The sequence below is a fragment of the Siphateles boraxobius genome, unplaced genomic scaffold (genome assembly GCF_051911475.1).
Source record: "Siphateles boraxobius isolate OS27281-9 unplaced genomic scaffold, OSU_SipBor_1 48, whole genome shotgun sequence".
Classification (NCBI taxonomy): Eukaryota; Metazoa; Chordata; class Actinopteri; order Cypriniformes; family Leuciscidae; genus Siphateles; species Siphateles boraxobius.
Window position 1 is genome coordinate 243524 of NW_027509119.1, and position 24092 is coordinate 267615.

Genomic DNA, 24092 nt, shown 5'->3' on the forward strand with positions numbered 1-24092 from the left:
CCTGCGCGTTCTCGGCAGGCTCCGCTGTGGGGGAGGAGCTGTGGAGGAAGGAGGAGGGAGGAGCTGTGGGGGAGGAGCTGTGGAGGGAGGAGCTGTGGAGGAAGGAGCTGTGGAGGGAGGAGCTGTGGAGGGAGGAGCTGTGGAGGGAGGAGCTGTGGGGGAGGAGCTGTGGGGGAGGAGCTGTGGAGGAAGGAGGAGGGAGGAGCTGTGGGGGAGGAGCTGTGGAGGGAGGAGCTGTGGAGGGAGGAGCTGTGGAGGGAGGAGCTGTGGAGGGAGGAGCTGTGGGGTAGGAGCTGTGGAGGGAGGAGCTGTGGAGGGAGGAGCTGTGGGGGAGGAGCTGTGGGGGAGGAGCTGTGGAGGGAGGAGCTGTGGGGGAGGAGCTGTGGAGGGAGGAGCTGTGGGGGAGGAGCTGTGGAGGGAGGAGCTGTGGGGGAGGAGCTGTGGGGGAGGAGCTGTGGGGGAGGAGCTGTGGAGGGAGGAGCTGTGGGGGAGGAGCTGTGGAGGGAGGAGCTGTGGGGGAGGAGCTGTGGAGGGAGGAGCTGTGGGGGAGGAGCTGTGGAGGGAGGAGCTGTGGGGGAGGAGCTGTGGGGGAGGAGCTGTGGAGGGAGGAGCTGTGGGGGTGGAGCTGTGGGGGAGGAGCTGTGGGGGAGGAGCTGTGGGGGAGGAGCTGTGGGGGAGGAGCTGTGGAGGGAGGAGCTGTGGGGGAGGAGCAGTGGAGGGAGGAGCTGTGGAGGGAGGAGCTGTGGGGGAGGAGCTGTGGAGGGAGGAGCTGTGGAGGAGGAGCTGTGGGGGAGGAGCTGTGGAGGGAGGAGCTGTGGAGGGAGGAGCTGTGGAGGGAGGAGCTGTGGAGGGAGGGCTGTAGCGCAGCAGAGAGCAAGGGGGTTGGACCCTGTAAGTTGTGCTTGTTCAAATTTTCAGGCTAAGTCAACATTTTCTCAAAACTCCCTACTGCAGCTTTAATCAAGAGAAGTTCAGAAGTGTCGAGCTCATCAAGTTCAGAAGAGACTAGAAGGAGAGCAGCAGTATGAACACCGAACAGCAGCTACTGTTAGTGTTGACTCTGTAGCTTAAATTATACACACCTTGTAACTGCACCATTATTTGACCATAGCCCGGTGAACACTGACACACCGCGCTCCCTCTCAGTGCGTGTGCACGCGCGCGTCTTTTGCATCAGTAAAATGCGATCGGTTCATTTGAGTGTCAAGTTGTAATCATGTATCGAATCAAAGGCAGGATTTATCAGCTGGTTCAGTGGCCAATTGTTTGGAGTTAAAAATATATAACTCGCGCTGCATATTTAGTAATTTTGCCTCAGATACAGGATTATACATTCGCTTTAACAAGCAGGTTGTTCATTACCACGGCAACCGCTTACGTGTCATGCTGATGCGATTTTCGTGTTTAAAAAGTAACTCTACATAAGAGACGGAAAGACTGTACATTATTTAAGGTTATTTCTATTCGTTACGATATTGATATTGATATATGAACTGATGTTGTCAAGTAAGCTTCATGCTTTCCCCGTTGGGAACGTGCACTCCTCTAAACTGTAGTCTACGGGTGCTGCACTGCTAGAGACTGCTGCGCATTTCCCCCAAAAATATCACGTTAACAACCCTTTAGAAAACGTAATTCCTTTGTAGGTCCTCTTGATCTGCTTTCTCCATGTTTCTTTGACAAATCTCAGTGTCAGTCTCATGCACGCTACACGAGAGTTACGCTACACTTATTTATATGTCGCGGTATACCGTGTATATTGTGTATATATACACGGAATAAAAACATCTGTTACGGTTGACATTTTCTAGTTTTCCCAGCCCTAGTCTGGACGAAACGCCAATACGATACAAAATTGTACGTATACAGCTAAACGCGTCTCCGTGTGGACAGGGCCTTATACAGCTGTGATAAAGTCACATTAGCTGGGGAAGCAGCACTGGCGCACACACACACACACACACACACACACACACACACACACACACACACACACACACACACACACACACACACACACACACACACACACACACACACACACACACACACACACACACACACACACACCTGAAGTCAGTACTTGTTTACCAAGGCGATGCAAGAGTGCTACTCGAGCAAACCCCGAACCCTTAGTATACTGTGGATACCTGCTTTTGCCTGTGTGTATATATATACAGTATAAATATATATATATTTGTTGGAGTATTTTTCTGGTTTATTTTTCCTTTTTGTTGTTTCTTTGGATTTTTTTTTTGTGGGCACTTGTATATATTCTACACTGTGGACAAACCTCTCTGACACTGTAAATAAATTCCACCTTTCACGAAGAGCTTCTGCGAGTGCGCCGTCATTTCTACATCCCTTTACAGACTCATATTTCTTCACATTTTAAGAATCTGTTTTCTGCTTGACAAATAATGTATCAAACACCTTAAATTGCACATGTGTAGATCAGGAAAATCTAAAATTCCCCCCGAACCCCCCTAGCAACATCAATTTTGGGACTTCAGTTTTAATAAAATCCTGCGTACGGCCCTGCCTTCATGTTACCATTGTCTTCTGTCTGACTTTGTTCCCTGTAACTGCTGTTGGTGACGTTCATGTTTCTCAGTCAAGTCAATTTCCTGGGCTTGTTTTGTTTGTTTCATGGATGGCTCAGCTAAACAGGCCAATACGAGACTATTAACTACTATTGTCACTTTTTCAAAACTCTTCACACAGTTCTCCAAACCAACTTTCAGCTCGGCACAGCAGTTCATTTTAGGGCTGAACGATATTCTGTTTTAGCATCGACATCGCGATGTGCGCATGCGCGATAGTCACATCGTCGGAACATGCGATGTGAAGAATGGTAGCACCCGGACGTATTAAGAGAACGGTAGCACACAGTAAACACGAGTTTGTTGTATGGCTTGTTGCTGGGGTGACATGCACGTTCCGCGTGCCTGCACAGTGATTGGTTCGCTGTGCTGCTGGTCACCGGCAACGCTCACAGCCAACATTCTCTGGCAATCCTGTAGCTAAAAATGAGCGACGAAGAGAATCCGCCGCAAGCAAAGGATGATTTCGTACCAAAAAGAAAGTCAAAATCAGCTATTTGGGACTATTTCGGCTACAAAAAGGAGGATGTTGCCAACGATCATCACCTGCCAACGAACCTGTCTCAAGCCTGCAAAGGTTGATAGACTTGTGTTCTTAGCTAAAAACCTTGAGTAAGCAAAGCATACAGAATACATAAGCATGCATCATGCTAAAGAATACTCAGTTTAGGAGAAGTTTTATTTCATTTTGTTTATTTCATATATTTAGCCATTATGATGATGACCAACACTGTTTTACTTTGGCACTTTTGCTAAGAAAAGTTGACTTAAAAAAGATTGTGAACCAAAATGCTTAAGTTGTTTTATAAAAAAATATTTATTTTAAGTTATATTTTTTTGAACCAATCAGGGGGTTGGTGTAAAGCTGCTGTTTAAATGTGTTCTGCTTTTCTGTTTACAATATGTTCTAATACTCTGTTTAGAAGATTTAATACAAAATGTATTAAAGTTTTATTTCATTTTGTTTATTTCATATATTTAGCCATTATGATGATGACCAACACTGTTTTACTTTGGCACTTTGGCTAAGAAAAGTTGACTTAAAAACAAAAGATTGTGAACCAAAATGCTTATAAGTTGTTTTATAAAAATAAAAAAATATTTTCAGTTATATTTTTGTAAACCAATCAGAGGGTTGGTGGTGTAAAGCTGCTTTTTTTATTTAAAAATCTGTTCTGCTTGTCTGTTTACAGAAATATGTTCTAATTTTGGAATAAAACATAAGTGACCTTTTTGTCAGCTTGCTTATTAGTGAATTTATTGATATCATTGGAATGGTAATTATTGACTTTAGCCTGGATTGTTGGCTCGCAATATCGCAATATATATCGTTGGGAAAAAAAATATCGCAATGTAATTTTTTTCCAATATCGTGCAGCCCTAGTTCATTTCACTTTCAAAATGCACTAAAATGACCAAATCACTTCATACATGTCTCAAATCAACATATTCTTCCATCACACTAGCAAAGGTTGACAGACAACAAACACACTTTGTCACCCACAAAACAATGACCTAAAAAACACGAACAACGGGTAGCATTATACAATGTTTTCTTCTGTAAAACAAGCACACCTCTCTACTGTTTAGAATTCACTGCAATATGTTACTGGAATGAATCAGACATGATGCAGAACGCTTCAATATATTTTGTATGCAGATTTAAGTAATTCCAAAATACAATAATTTACACACCATCCACGATACAGATACAATAGGAATCAGCTGTGGTTGGTCCAATTGTCCAATTGTGTTTATAGCATTTCATTTTTAGATTTTTTACATTTTAGAGTTTTGTGTTATGTTATTGTTTTGAACTTAAGTTTACCAGTTTTGAAAACAGTATGTAAGCATGTGCAAATTGGCCTGTAAGTTACACAGAGTTTTGGCGTCGAAGTGAGAAAAGAATTAATGTCATTTGAAAGATGTAGTCATTGAATGCATTTTGTGCCAAACCAATGATAAATGATCCACAGTTTAGCCCACATATACTTCTGTTGTGCTCACTGTGTGAAGAGTTTTGAAAAAGTATTGAGAAATGTGTCCTAGCGACTGTAAAAAAACTGTAATTACACTAACATCTAATTAAAACGTCTACAGATGTATAAAACTGATCAGAGATCAGGTAAAACCCACAGACACTTGTTCAATCTCAGTGAATCTGCACAGGGCCGTAGCTGGAGAATCCGGGACCCCCGGAAAAAATATTGATGTGTAAATATATTAAATATAAATAAAGTGATTCCTGAAAAGTTAATATACCCAATAGTTTTGTATCTTAAAATTTTATAAAATTACAACTAATAAAAATTAAAAGAAAGCTAAAATTTTAAAAATAATAATAATAAACTAATGTTTATTATATATATATACTAAGAAAAATTATGTTTTTTCCCCCATCAGTATGTTACAATTAATTATCAAAAAGTAAACATTTAGAAATTGACAAGAATGTAGTCAAATTTAAAAAACCAAATGTTTGGTCTTATGTATTCCAATAAAGATAATATGGAACTGGTAATATAATATTAAAATAAAGCTCATACATTTATTCATTCAAGTGCAGTATGTTGTATTCATGCTTCTTGATGTAATAAATACATCATCAGTCGGCAGGTCATATGCATAATGCAATGCGTGACTCGTGTCAATTTTTGAACTATTTACAGTGGAAAAAAAGACAGGGATTTTGACCGCGTAAACATTCAGTCGATTGTTGTGCGCACTGCGCACCGATAATGAAAAGTGACAGAACCCGGCAGGCTGTAGTGTAGACGGTAGTTTTCTTATTCAGCGAAATAACAATACACTAACCTGTCTTAAAGAACGTCATTATCGACTGGGCTCCAACAACTCTCCTGGCCTCTCTGTCCTTCTTGTCGTGGCGTTTCTGATAACCTGATTTATATTTTCTTTTTCCCGACATTTTTCTGTCAGTCAGTTCCACCCATGGTTCCACCAGTTTAACGTCTTCAGGCAATGCCGCCTCAACTCTGATTGGTTCTCTTCACGAGCTGGGGTGGGACTTACATATGATTGGGTCCATCTGATTTTCAGTTTGTCACTGACTGAATAATTAATAAATAGATCGGACTAAACCATTTTTAGGGAGGTAAGAAAAGCAGATATTTGGAAAAATTATTTAACCAAATTGCATGTTTTTGTGGTTTTTATTTAAAATCTCAGGCATACAACTAATATAAATATTAAAATTATTCATGCAATAGTGTCCTATAGTATAACTGCTGGATTTGTCACCACCTTTCACCCCACTAGCGACGGCCCTGAATCTGCATGATTCATGTGTTCACAGACACAGAGATCATCGCCTCCAGCGGTGAACCATTGACATTTCCAAACGTTTCGAAACAGTTATGACGTAACGAAGCCTCGTTTACTGAAATCACGTGACATTGGCAGTTTGATTCACACTCAGAACCACTGATTCAAAACAAAAGATTCATAAAGGTTTCATAGCTTCATGAAGCATGTTTCGAAAGCACCCATCACTAGCGTTCAGTCAACTTACCTTCAGTGGATCTTATTACAGGCAGATACTGATCACAGATTTTTATAATGCACTTTTTCAATTTTTACAAGTTACAGTATATGCTGCACCAAAATTAGACATTTTGTAAACTACAAAGATTAAATTGAAAGCAGTTATGAACAGTTCTGATGTCACAAAAAACATTGTTCTAGCTCTACAGTAACTGAAATAATTATTGACCCATGATCAAACTGTCTGTCTGGAAATCAGCTAACATCACTATCATCAGCTAACATTACAACTAAAAGTAAAGTAATATTATAAATAAATGAGCAATACTCACGTCAGTGTGTTGAGTTGACAGTGTTTATCCTGCAGTAGAGCAGCGATCTGATTCACTCGTGTGTCTCCTAGTTTATGTTCACTCAGATTCAGCTCTCTCTGGAGTAACGGGTTTTTACCCGCAACTCTATTCACATACTGACAGGCTTCCTCTGCAGCAGGACTCAAAAACCTGCAGAAGAGTCAATTCAGCTCTCAACTAAATGTCCATTGCATTAACAAAATGATTGATATGATAAAAAACTTCATTATTATTCTAAAGATAAGCTCTAGTTAGTTTATCTAGATGTAACACTTTTCATTGAACATTTAAATACACAAATAAATATATATTTAAAAGAAACTAGAGCGACACTCAGTCCTAAAGCAAACTCGTAAGAACAGAAACGTCTCACAGAGCAGAAGGGCAAAAGCTCACTAGATCATGATTTTCAGGATGAATACAGAGTGTGAAATTAAAGGAACACTTCACCCATTTCAACATTAATCTTTATTGAAAGTGGGTCATATATGTAGTCGAAATGTAAAAGAAAATTTTGAATTGGGTGCCCTCTTGACCGAGAAAAGACAGAAAATAACTTTAGGGCGCATTTGTATGTAAGACAACAACTCCCACAATGCACCACATTGCACAGCTCCGCAAGCCACTCCCACTAATCCAGAACAGCGCAAACATCAGATAAATCACTCTTCCGTCTACAAGGCTAACGTTAGCTGCCACCAGAGTTAGAAATTCATTTCACACAAAATTTCTAGTTAGTTGGCTGTGGCGAGCAGGACGAGGGCGAGGGACGTGAGAGGACGGCGCTAGGCCGGTGGCGTGAGTGATAATGAACGACACCTGTGAGACGCACCGGTCTCTCTCGCATCTCTCACAGAGGAGCGGACGCATAAAACAAGGAGCGACGACAGGGCAGATCGAGGGAACAGGCCTGATTTTATGTTGTGTTTTGTTTATGTTGTGTGTGGCCAGCAGTGAGGGGCTGCTGGCTTATATTTTTGTTTTGTATTTGTTTATTTTACTATTAAAATGTTTAAATGTTCGCCGGTTCCCGCCTCATTCTTCCCACAACAACGAACCCCGTTACATTGGCAAACTCATTAGTGAATTACTCCTCGTTTGTATTTCTTTCTATATGGTGAATTATTGCATGATACCTGGATGTTCAGTCAGAATGCGGTGCGAAACTAGGATGGTTCACAACACCAACGTCCGTGTGCTCGTCTGATTCAGAGATTTCGTCCAGGAGAAATTGCCATCGTTGAAATTCTCTGCAGCAGACGGACTCTATCTGTGTCCGTAGCGCACAGCGAGAGCACAGGCACCAGCAGTCTGCCCAGCTCGACCCAGTCCGGGCTCCTCGTCCGCGACAGGCAGCCGCCTCCTGTTCCTCCATCAGCCTCAGCTGCTCTTCACTATATCGCGGCTCGTAAAGATAGCCACGAACACCAGATTCGAGCAGCAGAATTTCAAAATCCTCTTCTTCCATATCATGTTTAGTTTCTTCCGTCATTGTCGTAACTTCCTATCTCCACAGTGCTTGTTAGCTTAGCTTCCAAACAAGATGACTGATATTGCTTTCTGTATCTGCAAGTGAAGTCCCACCCACTGATCTGTAATAGGTCTGTAGCGTGAGTGGGTCCCACACCCTGAATAAATGATGAGCTTGTGTTTGTAGTCACTACAATTTTCAATGAAATGGGACTTCCTGCTTTTTATGACGCAAAATGACTATTTTTTCGTCATAAAAAGCAGGAAGTAAAACACTTAAATCCTTATTTCTCCCATCTCAGGGAAAAATAAAGGAAAAATCCACGATAATTATAATATATGACTGGGTTTCTAACAATACAAAGCTTAATGCAAATGGGTGAAGTGTCCCTTTAAGTTCCCTTTCAGTCGAGAACGTCAGAACTAGGGAGCCAATCCTAGAGAGCCAATCCTCTTCGAGTACTATTGAACGAGCCAATGGAATTGGCGTGCGTGACTCGCATCACACATACTCCGCCCCCGTGGCGCGGGTATAAATACGGAAGTGGATGCACGCACTAGTTGCCTTTCGCTTCGGAGCCGATCGTGGATTGATGTCTCTGAAGAGTGCCGTTGTTTTCAACGAGCGAGTGTGTCTGTGTTCTTGCGGGAAGACCTCCCAGTGTTGGTGTTTCCACAGCGCGAGTGCAGCGGTGATCGCGAGCTTCTTAGCTCTCAACTGCTGTTTTAACTAGGGATGTCCTGATACCATTTTTTCCTGAACCGATCCGATCCCAAAAATTCTGAGTATCGACCGATACCGATCCGATACCAGCGCAGTTTTTTTTTAAATCAAGTAGAATTTCTATAACTCTGTGTTGAACTGATAATCACTCTTTTGTGTGTTAAACACAATCTACTTAATACAGACAACTTCATTATAAAGAAAAACAACAAATAAAAAAAAATATGATCATAACCTATGACAAAAATTCTATTATATTTATAAACTAGATTAGTAGATAATTCACCAGTAAAATTTACTCTAGAAAAATCACGAGTGCACAATAATTTTATAAAATCTGAACATTTAGTGAAAAAAAAACATTATTTAGTGGGGAACAAATCTGGTAAAACGTTACACATTGCTCTTTGTATTGTTGTAAAATACATTCATGAAAAACAAGATAACATATCAAAAAGGTCAATTATTTTATATATAGTCTACTATAAAATTAAGACATTTTTTAAATGTATAGCACAGCTGTTTAATGAGGCAGCAACATATGATAGATAGGACAGAACAAAAAAGGCTATTAATAATCTTTCATTGCGCATAAGTATAATGATATGATTATGAAAGACTCCAATACAGTGCGGCACAAAGCGCTTATGCGCATCCCGAGCACAGAATGATGAACTTAAAGCAACACAGAGTCACAGCGCGCAGCTCTTCCAGTCCGCATTGAAAAGATTAAAGCTCAAATGAAAGACATATCGATGCATAGTGTATTATACAGTATCTATCTATGCAATAGTTTATTGAGCCTTTTCTTTTAACAGTTTTAAATTTAAGTTACTGTGCGCGTAAAGAACAATTATAGTGCTCTCCAGTGTTGTGATCTAACAGACACATGGTAGAAAGGAACATGATTAAGGTACAGCAATACAGTCCAGCAAGATAGTCATTTTATGCAAAACCATAGAGCTTTATCTACAGATCAAGTATAATAATAGTAACATTGAATCATCTTGGATTGAGTTTCATCGTTGACTGTCACCGAACGCGACGCGCTGTTTGAACGCTGAATGGAGAATGACTGACAGCCGCAGCTGAGGGAAGAGTTTAGGTGAACTTGAATTTAATGACTTAAATATTCATTTCTATCTCACATTATACTATAGTATGGCTTCAGTACACTTATAAAATAGTGCACACAATTTTGTGGGGCTTAACAATAACACAAAATAGTAAACGCACCATATCGGATTTGGATCGGCCTCGTCTGACCGATACCGATCCGGCCAAGAATGGCAGTATCGGAGCCGATACCGATACTGAGTATCGGATCGGGACATCCCTAGTTTTAACAGCATCAAATTTCTCTGTTTGTTTGTGTGTTGACGGCTGGTTAGAGGGCGAGAAGTGAGTGCTTCCCTGTTTCAGTCAGCTGATTCAGTGTTCCCGCGGTCATTCCCTGTGTGCTCCGGCACTGGTGACGGTCCCATTTCCTAAAAGAGCAACACGGGTGTGAGTGTGTCTTTCTCTAGATGCCATTCCTTCCGTGCGTTTGTGTGTGCGGTAAAGCTCTGTCCCCCTCTGACGGTCACGAAAGCTGTATCGTGTGTTCGGGCTTACAGCACGCTGAGACAGCTTTCGTGGATGAGTCATGTTCCCATTGCGGGAATATAACCATCTCGGTGTTGAGATCGAGACTCGCCTACGTCAAAAGCGTAGGTGCAGTCCCCTCCTCTGGGCCCTGCCCTGGCCCTTCTTCTGGGTTACCTTCCCAGAGGAAGATCGGGGTGCCGTCCAAGCTGGGTGATCTGAGGATTACAGTGAGGGGTGAGCCGCCCGGCAAAGCCGTGACGTCGACACGTCTGACGTTCTCGACTGAAAGGGAACGTCCTGGTTGCGTACGAAGGAGGGAGCGGAGGACGTAGTCCCCTTGCCACTACTGCTGGACCACCGCTGACTCCGGGTTACGCTCGGCTCCTCAGCGAAATAGCAACTAGTGCGTGCATCCACTTTCGTATTTATACCCGTGCCGCGGGGGCGGAGTGTGTGATGCGAGTCACGCACGCCAATTCCATTGGCTCGTTTATAGTACTCGTGGAGGATTGGCTCCGTAGTGTGATCCCCATTCAGTCGACGTCAACTACATCCTCCGTTCCCTTTTCAGGGAACAAGGGTTGCAGGCCGACGATCAGGACGACCTTTCTGGCTTTTAAGCAGGAGGAGTGAGAAACATGAGCACAGAGAAAACTGGCTTGTGAACATCTGGAGACTCATAGTAGGGATGGGCGATATATTATCGTTTGCGATATACCGGTAAAATTTTTCCTCACGATAAGAATTAGTCTTCCCGCGATAATAACGATAAAGCCTAGTTGATGACGGGACCCATTCGCAGCTCCGCCCATGGCGGAAGGCGGACGTGAAGCTGAGGTGAAGTTTATCGCTAAAAAAGTAATGGTGTGTTCACACCAAACGCAAATTTAATTAATTGCGCGAGTAGATTACATACAAAGTCAATGCAAAGACGCGAATAGACAGATCATTCACGCCGGGCGTCGCGAATGACGCGAATTGGGTGATGCGTTTGCCGCGAACGTCTTCCGCGCAAGTTGAACAAGCGTCTAACTAGACGCGATAGACGCGTATTTGACACTCTATTCGCGTTCGATGTGAACACACCATTACTACCTCTACAATCTGGAACTGGTACTCACAGATAGATTTTCACCCACCCATCTCGCCGAACACTTACTGAGCGCTTGAGAGTTTCGCTCTCCGTCAAGTGATCCGTAAAGCCCACTATATCAGTTCATCTCAATGAATACACAGTGTATTTGACGCGCAGTAAACACTAGTGTGAGGCGCATGACTTGCTTTCACTTTGCTGAGAGCGCTCAGTGTTTCTCACACACTCAATGAGAGAGAGAGTCTTACATACCATGCAGAATTGAAGTGTACATGACGAAATGATATTATTTGTTGTATTTTCCTGTAAAAAAAATGTAGTTCATTTGGAATTATTCAGCTTTTATGAGCAAGCAGAAACTAATGCACAAACGCAGACGTGATAATATTCATGAACCCAGCTGCTCATCAATCCTTAGTGGGGTTTATATTGTTATTAGTATCAGAATTCGTAGTAGTATTAGTAGCTATAACTATTCGTTGTTAGTTTTTTTTACATTTCAAACTTGTAAATGATTTGAACAGTGTGATGTTTTTCAGTATAGTTGCACTATTTAAACATTATCTGCACTTTTACAGAAGAAACATATATATGCAACTTTTCAATTTCTCCAAGGGATGGTGTTTGGATTTTTACTGTTTTTTTTAAATTATTTTATGTACGGTAATTGGTATTTTATAGGAGCCTATTTGATGAAGGGTACATTTGACTTTGCATGCAGCTATCACTTGTAGTCAAAAACAGTGGTGAATATGGTATTATATTTATATCGTCATTGATATCGTTATCGCAATAAATGCCAGAAAATATTGTGATATATTTTTAAGTCCATATCGCCCATCCCTAACTCATAGACCTGCAGTAGAGAGATGCAGTGAATCTGGGCTTGATGGAAAACTATTGTGTTCAGAAAAGTATTTCACTAAAAGGTTATCTACAATTATTGATGAGAAGTGTGCACAAAAACAAAATTGTGCATGTTAATAATCAAGATATACTCCAGAATAGCAGCACATATACTGACATGCCCATAATGTCTATTTGACCTTTAGCTCGTATCACAACTAAATGTGTTGACGGTTATCATCATCATGACAGAATCTGCAGCATCTGATCTGATCTTGATCATTTTGATGCAACAAATTGTCCAGCTTATTATATAACTAAAATAATGTATTTGTTATGAATATTTAGCCTAGATATAACTCATTTTTGTATTATTTCATCCCGTCTCACCTCAGTGTCTTCAGTTGACAGTCTGGATCCTGTAGTAAATCACTGAGCTTCTTTACTCCTGATTGTCCAGGATCATTTCCTGTGAGATCCAGCTCTATCAGGTGTGAAGGGTTTGATCTCAGAGCTGAAGCCAGAGCTTTATAACCTTCTTCTGTCACACTGCAGTTAGAGAGTCTAGAACAGAGAGGAAAACATTCAGCTGATTAATCAGGTAAACCTGAACAATATAAATCTGAATGATCGCTGTTCCAATTGCCTCTACAATAAGGAAGCCCCTCTTTCTGGTGGTCTACGGCACATTCAGTGGTGTTTCACTGGCGTTTTGCATGGATAAATGCAGCGATTCCCCCCTGGATGCTTCAGCATAAAGAGCAGTTTCCCTATGTGTGTTCCCTAGTTTCCGATATTTTTTTATGGCTGTAAGGAAAATTAGGAAAAGACCAAAGCACTCTTCCTGTGAACTTATCAGGAACAGTCACTACGACTGTCTCCATGGTAAGCCCTGTCCCTACTATCCCGTTGGTATGAAGGACTTGCATTTTGGGCATCCGTGGGGTCATAGGGAAGTTAAGATTTAGGGACCCCATTTGTTAGATTTCGACATTATGTTGAACATGACTGATGTTACTGATGTAACCCTCATTCCCTGAAGGAGGGAACAGTAACGTTATGTACCTCCTACCACAACCCTAAACCATCCCACTGAATGGCCGGGACCCCGCCTCGGTTCCTCAGCATAAACCTGAATGAGTGGATGTGTGCCGCCATCTTATATAGCCGCATGTACCGGGGAGTTGCTGGGAATGTAAATTCCACTGGATGTTTTTCAAGAATTCAGAGGTGATTGGAGATCCCAAGTGAATGAGGGAATGAGGGGTACATTAGTAACCAAGACTGTAGGAGCCAAATGTGGCATTTGTGCAGTTTGATATTGGGTGTTGTTCCTTGTTTGTACAGTGGGTGTCACTCTAATATCACCTGGGGTCAAAGGTATAAAGGAAGGATCCAAACTGCCAACAGGGGGGGTTTTGTCCCGGAAGGGCAAAGGGTTTTTGACCGCTGTGGCGCATTGGCGCTGAAACGTATTGTTTACATTCTATTGTAGGTGTATATGTATATGGATATGGTTTACCGTTGAAACTGGATAAATGGACATTTACCTCTGCACGGTCAAACAAATAAACTGAATAATCATCAACACAACAAAGTCTGGAGACTCTTAAAACGAGACGGTATGGTAATAGAATAACAATGGTACAGCGCGTCAGCCAGGGTACTCCTGGGCTAAACCACCTCAGTAGCCCCGTCAGTATTAGACTGAGCGGTTACATTAGTCAAAAACCCGGCTCATTTGGAACTTCGCGTTAACCGGACCATGTGGGACGCAACGAGATTGCATAAGAGGACGAGCTGCCTTGTTGGCCTAAGGATTAAAGCTACGCTGGCGGATGCAGTCAGCTGTTGGTGAAAGGACGCGTAGGAGCTACGAGGCGGCTGTCGTGCAGCGGATTATTGGAGCATCGCAAGGCGCCCAACGCAAGAGGTATGTGTAGCGCTACACCTTTGGCCATTTAAATTGTGTGCACACATAAAAAGGGCATAAACCCAATGCATTGGTTGCCATATAAGGCGGACAATAGACTTTTCTCTGACTGTAAAGACGAACTTTGAGTGACAGTTTTATTATCATGGAGACGCGCGATGCAGCGTCGGACATTAACGGGACTGGTGTGCTTAAAGTAACAGCTGGTAAACCCAGTAGTGTGACCAGCGGTGTTCAAGCACAAACTGGAAAACGGGTAGTGAAAAAAGGTGGGTTTCAAGCTATGAAGGTTATGACTTCGCAAATGTAAATGTTGATGGTACTGATGTTAATCCTAATGACAGCGTTTCCCAGGTTGGAAGTAAACGCTCAAATCAGAGGAGTGTCAACAGTGGTAAGTCAAGTACCACGTCCTCTGCACGGATAAAAGCGGAGGCAAATAGAGCTGCACTGGAAGCTCGTGTGGCAGCTTTAAAGGGGCAACATGCTTTAGAGGAACAGGAGCAGCAGCTGAGGAGGAAAAGAGAGCAGCTTGGTTTGGAAGCTGAACTGGCAGCATCCAATGCTATGCTGGCAGTCTTACAGGCCGCTGATCAAAAGGGTTCTTCTCAGGCATTGTCAAATGGTATGAATTCCTACCTAGAAAAGGAAAAAGGGAAAAATGAAACTGTTAATCTCTTAAACCCTATGGCAAAGGAATATCAGCCTGGAGCAGGGAAACCAAACCAACCAAATTACATGACAAAGTCGTCATTTCCACCGCATAAACAACTATCAATGGATGTGCGACGAAAGGAAACTGATCAATGGGTTGAAAGCAATACGTTGGGAACATTGCATTATTCCCAATGTCAACCAACAACTACTCAAACAAGGGATATGGAAGGAGCGCAATCCCAATCTCAGATCCGTCAAAATCCGCCTGGAGACATAATTAATATCATGCACAGGCAAAATGAAATATCAGCAACTTTAGTTCAGCAGCAGCGTTCATTGTCTCTACCACCACGAGCTATTCCCATATTTGAAGGTGACCCTCTCAAATACAGAGCATTTATTAAGGCTTTTGAGCAAGGAGTGGAGGAAAAAGCAGGGAAAGCAGATTGTTTGTACTATTTGGAACAATTTACAATTGGACAGCCACAAGAACTGGTGCGTAGCTGCCAACATATGGAGCCTGACCGTGGCTATGTAGTGGCAAAGGGTCTTCTACTGGAGCACTTTGGCAATCAGTATAAAATTGCAACAGCTTATATTGAAAGAGCTTTGAACTGGCGACCAATACGAGTTGAGGATGTAAAGGCACTTCAAGACTATTCCTTATTCTTGCGTGGCTGCCGTAATGTAATGGAGGAGCTCCAGTACATGCAGGAACTGGATATGCCTGTTAACATGAGAGCCATTATTGCAAAGCTGCCATTCAAAATGAGAGAGCAATCGAGGACCAAGGCTCATGACATAATGGAAAGAACTAACTATAGAGCTCATTTTGAGGATATGGTTACATTCATTGAGCATCGTGTTAGTGTTCTTTCTGACCCCTTGTTTGGCAACATACAGGATTTACCACCACGTGTAGCTGCTACGACGAATCTTACCAGGTTTAATTCCCAGCCCAGGAACAAAGTAACTGGAAATATTGTTGCCACCACAGTAGCATCTAGGCACTTGTCGGAGGGAGAAAAGGAGCCAACATTGCCTCCAGGGAAGGAAAAGAAAGCTGAATGCCTTTGCTGTGCTCGTAGTCACCTGTTGGAAGAGTGCAAACAGTTCAGTGGAAAGAAGCACAAGGAAAAGATTTACTTTTTGAGGGAAAAGGGAGTTTGCTTTGCATGTTTGGGTCATGGTCACATGAGTAGGGATTGCGTCAGACGCTTGACATGCAAAGTTTGTGGCCAAACTCATCCCACCGTGCTGCATATTAAAAGGCAAACAACAGCTATGGTACAGTTGGAGGAGCCATATAATAACCAGCCAACTTCACAGGAAACATGTGGACATACAGGGGCCGGTAAGGTCCAGTGCGTTTTGTCCATTCTCCCTGTAAAGGTGAAATCTGCTAAGGGAAATTGCATCATAAACACCTATGCTTTTCTGGATCCTGGGAGTTCAGCCACATTCTGCACGGAGATTCTAATGCACAAGCTGAATATTACAGGCAGAAGAACTAATTTCTTATTGCGGACCATGGGGCAAGAAACTGTTGTTCCAGCCTTCTCGTTGACTGGTTTAGAGGTATCTGATTTGGACAGCAATGGCTTCTATATGCTCCCGGAGGTTCTCACGCAAAAGAAAATGCCAGTTACTTTGGATAACTTGGTAACGCCTAAAGACCTGGCTAGCTGGCCGTACTTGTCAAAAGTACACATCCCAAGCATAAGAGCAAACGTTGATCTCTTAATTGGAACCAATGCTCCCAAGGTATTAGAACCTTGGGAGGTCTTCAACAGCTGCGGGAATGGCCCGTATGCTGTTAGGACGGTGCTGGGATGGGTCGTTAGTGGTCCGCTGAATGGTAACAGCGGGGCGTTGGATGAGGAGCTTCCCACTGCTATGGTGAACAGGATATCGGTGGGCAAACTGGAAGAAATGCTGACCGTTCAATACAATCACGATTTCAATGAAAAGAATATGGAAAAGAAGGAAATGTCCAGAGAAGATCGTAAGTTTCTTGAAATTATGGAGCATTCGGCAGTACTTCAAGATGGAAAATATTGTTTAAAATTGCCCTTTAGGAACAAGGAAGTCTATCTCCCCAACAATTTTGCAGTGGCTAAGCAGAGGATTGAGGGTTTGAAGAAAAGGTTCCTTAAAGATAAACACTTGCACCAGGAGTATACAGGATATATGAAAACTCTCATTGGTAATAACTATGCAGACAAAGTACCTCAGCAGCAACAGCATTGTGAGAGAGGAAAGGTGTGGTATATTCCTCACCATGGTGTCCAACATTCAAGAAAAGGTTCCCTTCGTGTGGTGTTCGACTGTGGAGCCACTTGTAAAGGGGTCTCGCTAAATAGTGAGCTTTTGCAGGGACCCAACCTCACTAGCTCACTGCTAGGAGTTCTAACTCGCTTCAGACGGGAACCTGTGGCTTTCATGGGTGATATTCAAGCCATGTTCCACCAGGTGAGGGTTGCCGAGGGAGACAGAGATTTTCTGCGCTTTCTCTGGTGGCCAGATGGGGACATCAGTAAGGATTTTGTGGAGTTTAGAATGACGGTACATCTGTTTGGCGCTGTTTCTTCCCCCAGTTGTGCAAGCTATGCACTAAGAAGAACTGCTGATGATAATAATTCTGAGTTTTCAGCTGAAGTTCTTCAATGTGTTAAACATAATTTTTATGTGGATGATTGCTTGAAGAGCTCAGCCACAGATGAAGAAGCTATCCAGATGGTAAGAGATCTAATCGCTCTGTGTCGAAAGGGAGGCTTCGTCTTAGAGAAATGGATAAGTAACAGTCGCATCGTCTTGCAAGCCATGGCAGAAGATCAGAGGGCTAAAGACCTTAAGAATTTAGATCTAGGCCGAGAGACACTTCCTGTAGAAAGAGCTTTGGGTCTACAATGGTGTGTGGAGACTGACTCTTTCAGGTTTAAAATGGAGATAAAACAACAGCCTCTAACTAGACGGGGTATGTTGTCGGTTAACAGTTCTGTGTATGATCCGCTTGGGTTACTGGCACCTGTTACCTTGATTGCTGCAAATTGATGCAGCAAGAACTCTGTCGGAGACATTGTTCATGGGATGATGCTCTGCCACAGGATATCTTGCGCAAATGGGAAAGGTGGTTGAAAGATCTGGATCTGCTGACTGTATTTAATGTGGATAGGTGCATTAAGCCAGTGTATTTTGGAGAGGTCAGGCATGCACAACTACATCACTTTGCCGATGCCAGTGAAGATGGATATGGGACGGTAACTTACATCCGGATGTTAAATCAGGAGAACAACATCCAGGTCACATTTCTGCTCGGTAAAGCTAGAGTCACACCACTGAAAGCTGTAACTATTCCCCGACTGGAGTTGACAGCGGCTGTCCTTGCTGTCAGAGTGAATTCAATGTTAAAGGCGGAATTGGATTTCCAGTTGGAGCAGTCAATATTCTGGACTGACAGCACTTCAGTGTTAAAGTACCTAAACAACGAGGACAGGCGCTTCCATACATTTGTGGCTAATAGAATCTCGACCATCAGAGAAATATCTGAACCCTCACAGTGGAGACACGTTGGTTCTAAAGATAATCCAGCGGATGATGCATCGAGGGGTCTGAACGTCTCTGACTTTCTGAAGAAGAGCACGTGGTTTGGAGGTCCTCTATTTCTTTGGCAGCAGGAGGAAGACTGGCCTAAACCTGTGTCTGAATTGTATTTGGACTTAAATGACCCAGAGGTGAGGAAAAAGATTACAGCAAATGCCATCAATGTGTGTGCCGTGTCTAGTCCTACTGACCAGCTCATTGCCTACTTTTCTGACTGGAGGAGGCTGAAAACAGCAGTTGCCTGGTTCCTCAGGTTAAAGGTCATGTTGTTAGTAAAGGTTCGCCTGAGGGGGCCGTTGGAGGCTGCTGTGGTCGACCCTCCAAAGGAAACCAGTCAGGACAGATTGAATAATGCTGAAGGACAACGGGGCGCAGTGACATCTAGAAGTGGAATCCTGACACTGGAAGATCAATTAGAAGCAGAGATTGCCATCATTCACTATTGTCAGCAACAGAGATTTAATGAGGAGATTTCTGTTCTGTTATCTGGGAAAGCAGCAGTCAGTAGACAGAGTTCCATATATAGACTGGATCCAATGGTGGAGGAGGGACTCTTAAGAGTTGGAGGAAGGTTGAACAAAGGCGCGATGCCTGAGGAAGTCAAACATCCCCTCATTCTCGCCAAAGATCAGCATGTCTCCATGCTTATTCTTAACCTGTTAACCTTCAAGGCCACTTTTGAAAAATCCCCAGAAATGGCATACCCAAACTTAAACAGATACAGTTCATGAACCCTTTGCACTAAAAGCACAAGTATGATCTCATTTGAAAGCTGACACCTAGTAGTTTATTGTAAATGTAGAAATAATTATTGTCATAATGAAAAAAAAATGTTTAAATAGCTTCAAAGTTTTGTAAAGTTATTAGAAATTTACTTTTATGAAACATCTTCATAAAAATAAAATTGAAGTTGGCCCTGGAGCAATCTAGAAATGCACTGCAGCTAAAGCCATATGTGTGACCATTTTATATTTAAAATCTGAAAATGATAAGTCTAAAACTCTGTATTTAGTTAAATGTTTTTCAAGATCATGTCAAATTACTTTATTTTGATTAGACTCTAAAATGCAAACTGATGTTTAGTCATCTTCTGAGTCATCTAATCAGTCTATTGTCTCTATTATTTTGTGGTGCAAACGAGCCCCATTCAGAGTCAGTCTCTCCTTGCACACATTTACACCTCTCCAGACTGGTTATGGCTCTAAATATGCATTTCTTTTGTCTGCATTATAGCTACTAACGACTGGCTATTCACAGGCTATTCATAGGCTTTCAAACCCTAATTTCTTTTATCAAAGTTCTCACTAAATATTTGAAACTGGTATCAAATGCACTGAAACATTTCAGTAAGCATTCCTATTTAGAAAAAAATCATAAAACAATAACTGCTGGTGGCAGGTGCACCTGGGCTAGCTAGCATGTTAGCTTAGCACACCATTAATACACGACCATTTATGAGATTGAAACCATGTTTGTGCTCCAAACTTACTTTATAACGCAAGTCGAGTGTTTTAAATAATCTTCTGTGATCTAATTTGGCTTCAGATAAAAAAAAATCCGACAGAAAATTTATTATTTATAGTGTTCTGCACGATGATGAAATCTATATCGATTAGCATTGCATTATAAATATAATCTATTATTATGAAATACCTGGCATGGCTTGAAGAACACAGGTAACTCAAATATCATTGCAATCATGTTTATTGTCTTCAAAACATCTTTATCTGCATGTTACAGCGATCTCTGTCAGCTACTTTCTGTATCAGTGACGTCCTGGAATGTCACATGACTATGGGTCTTCTTCGTGATCCATATATGGACTGTTATTGTGCATATAGCGCCCTCAGGCTATTGGTATGAATTGAAAACACAGCACATCTCAGTAAGAAGCGATCATAATGATTACATCGACGCATTTGGGTATAAATTCAACAAATATTATTCCTGTCTATAGAAATATGATGTGAATCTATGAGAATATATCAATATTTCTCCAAGTCTGCACATTTTTGAGCTAAAGCCCTGAGGGACGATGTTTTGCGAATCGCTGTCATGACGACAGCACGGAGTGTTTTTTTATGAATGGACCAGCTGACGCTCATAATTCATATTAAAGGTATCGACTCATTTTTCCATTTCATAACTCCTGACACAAATTAAGACATAACTGTCACTATAAGTTTCTCAGAATACAATAGTGGTCAAATACTGAATCTTGAGTATTATATCTTTTTAATGATGTATAGTTTGTCAAGGTATAACATTAAATCTGATAGTAAATTTGAACTAAATAAAAAAAAAAACCGCTTCAGTGCGCCGACGCTCTGGAAACGGTTAACAGGTTAAACATGTACATCAGACTCTGGGCCATGGTGGACGGGCTCATACACTGTCTAAAGTGAGGAAGAGGTTTTGGATTACCAAGGCCAATTCAGCAGTTAGGAAGGTTATTGCTGAATGCAGCTTTTGTAGACGGTACAACGGAAGAGCAGTGGAACAAAAAATGGCAGACCTCCCAAAGGTGAGAATCCTTCCTGATCTACCACCATTTACAAACACGGGAGTAGATTACTTTGGACCAGTTGAAGTAAGGAGGGGACGATCAACCTGTAAGCGATACGGAGTTATATTTACCTGTATGGCAAGCAGGGCCATCCATCTGGAAGTGGCAGTATCATTGGAAACGGATGCATGCATCAATGCTTTGCGGCGTTTTATCAGCAGGAGAGGACAAGTGGGACATATGAGGTCAGACAACGGTACCAACTTCATTGGGGCGGAAAGGGAACTCAAGAAGGCTCTTGTTGCTTTGAACCAGAATATAATTCAAGGAGCCATGTCGCAGGTTGGAATCCGTTGGAGTTTTAACCCACCAGCTGGTTCACACCATGGTGGCGTGTGGGAACGGATGATCCGCCTGGTGCGAAGGGTTCTGACTTCTGTCCTACGGCAGCAGACATTGGATGATGATGGACTTCATACGGTGTTCTGTGAAGTGGAGGCCATTTTGAATGATCGGCCTATTACTAAGCTCTCGGATGATCCCAGCGACCTAGAACCTCTTACTCCTAACCATCTTCTTCTTCTGAAGGGTAAACCAGCTTTGCCGCCTGGAGTGTTCAATTCTCACGATCAATATGGGAGAAGACGTTGGAGACAGGTACAATACCTCTCGGATCTTTTTTGAAGGAGATGGATGCGAGAGTACTTGCCCTTGCTTCAAGAGAGGCAAAAGTGGAATCAGAGGAAGAGGAGTTTGATTGCTGGAGACATTGTGGTAATAATGGATTCTTCAGCTCCTCGTGGCTCTTGGCCACTCGGCAAGGTTCTGGAGGTTTTTCCAGACAAAAATGGGTTTGTGCGGTCTGTAAAATTGCGGACTAAAACTAACATCATGGAAAGGCCAGTGACAAAGCTCTGTTTGCTGCATGGAGTATAAATATGTTTGTTAATGCTGGGCTTGACTGTATTTTGATGAATTGTAACATTTTGGCTCTTCCTTTTTGTTTGAATTGTAATGGCTGCTGGTCATTAACAATTAGGGGCCGGTGTGTAGGAGCCAAATGTGGCATTTGTGCAGTTTGATATTGGGTGTTGTTCCTTGTCTGTACAGTGGGTGTCACTCTAATATCACCTGGGGTCAAAGGTATAAAGGAAGGATCCAAACTGCCAACAGGGGGGGTTTTGTCCCGGAAGGGCAAAGGGTTTTTGACCGCTGTGGCGCATTGGCGCTGAAACGTATTGTTTACATTCTATTGTAGGTGTATATGTATATGGATATGGTTTACCGTTGAAACTGGATAAATGGACATTTACCTCTGCACGGTCAAACAAATAAACTGAATAATCATCAACACAACAAAGTCTGGAGACTCTTAAAACGAGACGGTATGGTAATAGAATAACAATGGTACAGCGCGTCAGCCAGGGTACTCCTGGGCTAAACCACCTCAGTAGCCGCGTCAGTATTAGACTGAGCGGTTACAAAGACTTTCTCTTGCGCTTTTGTCTCCGGCATAGCCTTACTCTCGTGTGACTCGTGTGGCTCAACTTACCTCAGTATCTTCAATTTACACTTTATATTCTTTAGTCCAGTGCAGAGTAGCTTTACTCCAGAATCCTGCAGATTATTATTGTTCATGTTCAGCTCTTTCAGATTGGTGTCGGATTCAAGAACTGCAGCCAGAGCTGAACAGCTTTTGTCTGTTAAGTTACAATCATTTAACCTACAAGGGAAATAAATCACATCACATAATTAGATGAAGCACATTCAATACATTTAAAAATTATATATATATATATATATATATATATATATATATATATTCCATTATAATTTTTTTTTTAATTATTGGGAGATGCAACAACCTATAATGTATATGTACTTTATTTAAGTAGCCAGTTTTATAAAAACCTCAATGTTTTATATTATAATCTTTCAGAATTTCACCTTTCATTTTGGCAATATAAATATTATCTGTACCAAATTACTGTTAAGGTACGTGGTGGTAGGAAGCACGAGGAGACGAGGAATACCAGGAAACCGGAATTTAATGAACAAAACTTAGGAACCACAACACACGTAATACATACACGAGAACGGACGAAGAATGAGGGAGAACACAGGGTATAAATACAAGGGAGAAAAAGGAGACATTAACAGGAGACAGGTGAATGAAATGATGATGATTAGAGACAGGTGTTACAACTGAGGAATACTTTGTATCTTAGGCCCTGTTTATACAAGAACGATTCCGGGTGAAAACGTAAAAATATTTTATCGGATGTGCCTTTTGTTTACACGGCGACGGCGTTTTGGGGGCTTAAAAACGCAAAAAAGTGAAACCACCCTCCAGAGTGGAAATCTTAAAAACGCTCCACCATCGCGTTCCCGTCTAAATGGTAAAAACTCAAATCTGCTCACTGTGGCTCTCGTCGCATACACATTTACGCCACAGGCATGCGCCAGTACAGGAAAATAACAACCAACATGTCGGATTATTTCCATACGTTGGACCTTCAAGTTGCCCTAGCAGCTCTGATAAACGTACAAGCAGTTCTACAAAATATTCTCAGATATTGGTGTTGTTGTGTGGCAGTGCTTCACATTGCCACCTAGCCGCCTGGAGTGCATACTACATCGAATTTCACACACTTTTGCGTCACCATATGCACGCGGATTTCCCCCCCATAACGCTCATCTAAACGCAGAATAAAAAGTGATAACAAAACGCCACTTTTGCGTTTTCTCTTCAGATGGTTTCCGTGTAAACATAGCCTTATGCTATGGCCCCGTAAAAGCCGTTTTTGTAAAAATAGGCTAACGATTGCGTCATAACCACGCGACTCTCTTACGCACATTAGAGAAATTACCGTATAGACAGGAGGAGAAGCTCGCAGGCAATCTTTTACTGTCGACGAGGCAATCGGGGGGACATGGAGGCATAAAGTCAACGGAAAAGCCCATAGATAGAGAGTCCATAAAAGCAACGGGACAAAATATTTCAACAACGTCTCTGCAAGATTAGGTTATTCAGATTTGTCTTGGCACAGCTACTAGAAGATTTATAACTGTCAGACAGGTTGCTCACGTCACATCTACGTCATCAAGCTCAGTTTGAGCCTGCGCAGTCACTCAGCCATCAGGAAGTGAGTGCTTCTAATGGGCTTCACTTTTCTCTGTTGAAATCAAGGGGGTCGCTGTGTCTGTTTCTTTTAC

At 42.2% G+C, this 24092-nt stretch overlaps 1 protein-coding gene across 3 annotated transcripts in view; it reads right to left on the bottom strand.

Moving 5' to 3' along the window:
* LOC143710574 (NACHT, LRR and PYD domains-containing protein 12-like) overlaps nt 1-24092 on the bottom strand; it is a 156372-nt gene that overhangs the window by 114795 nt on the left and 17485 nt on the right. For 2 of the 3 annotated variants that reach the window (XM_077201495.1, XM_077201496.1), the window contains exons 9-11: nt 22429-22599; nt 12568-12741; nt 6437-6607 (exon numbers count right to left, since the gene is read on the bottom strand). In XM_077201495.1, the coding sequence (XP_077057610.1) occupies nt 6437-6607; nt 12568-12741; nt 22429-22599 (516 nt within the window). The remainder of the gene's footprint in view (nt 1-6436; nt 6608-12567; nt 12742-22428; nt 22600-24092) is intronic. The other variant, XM_077201498.1, reaches the window with a different exon arrangement.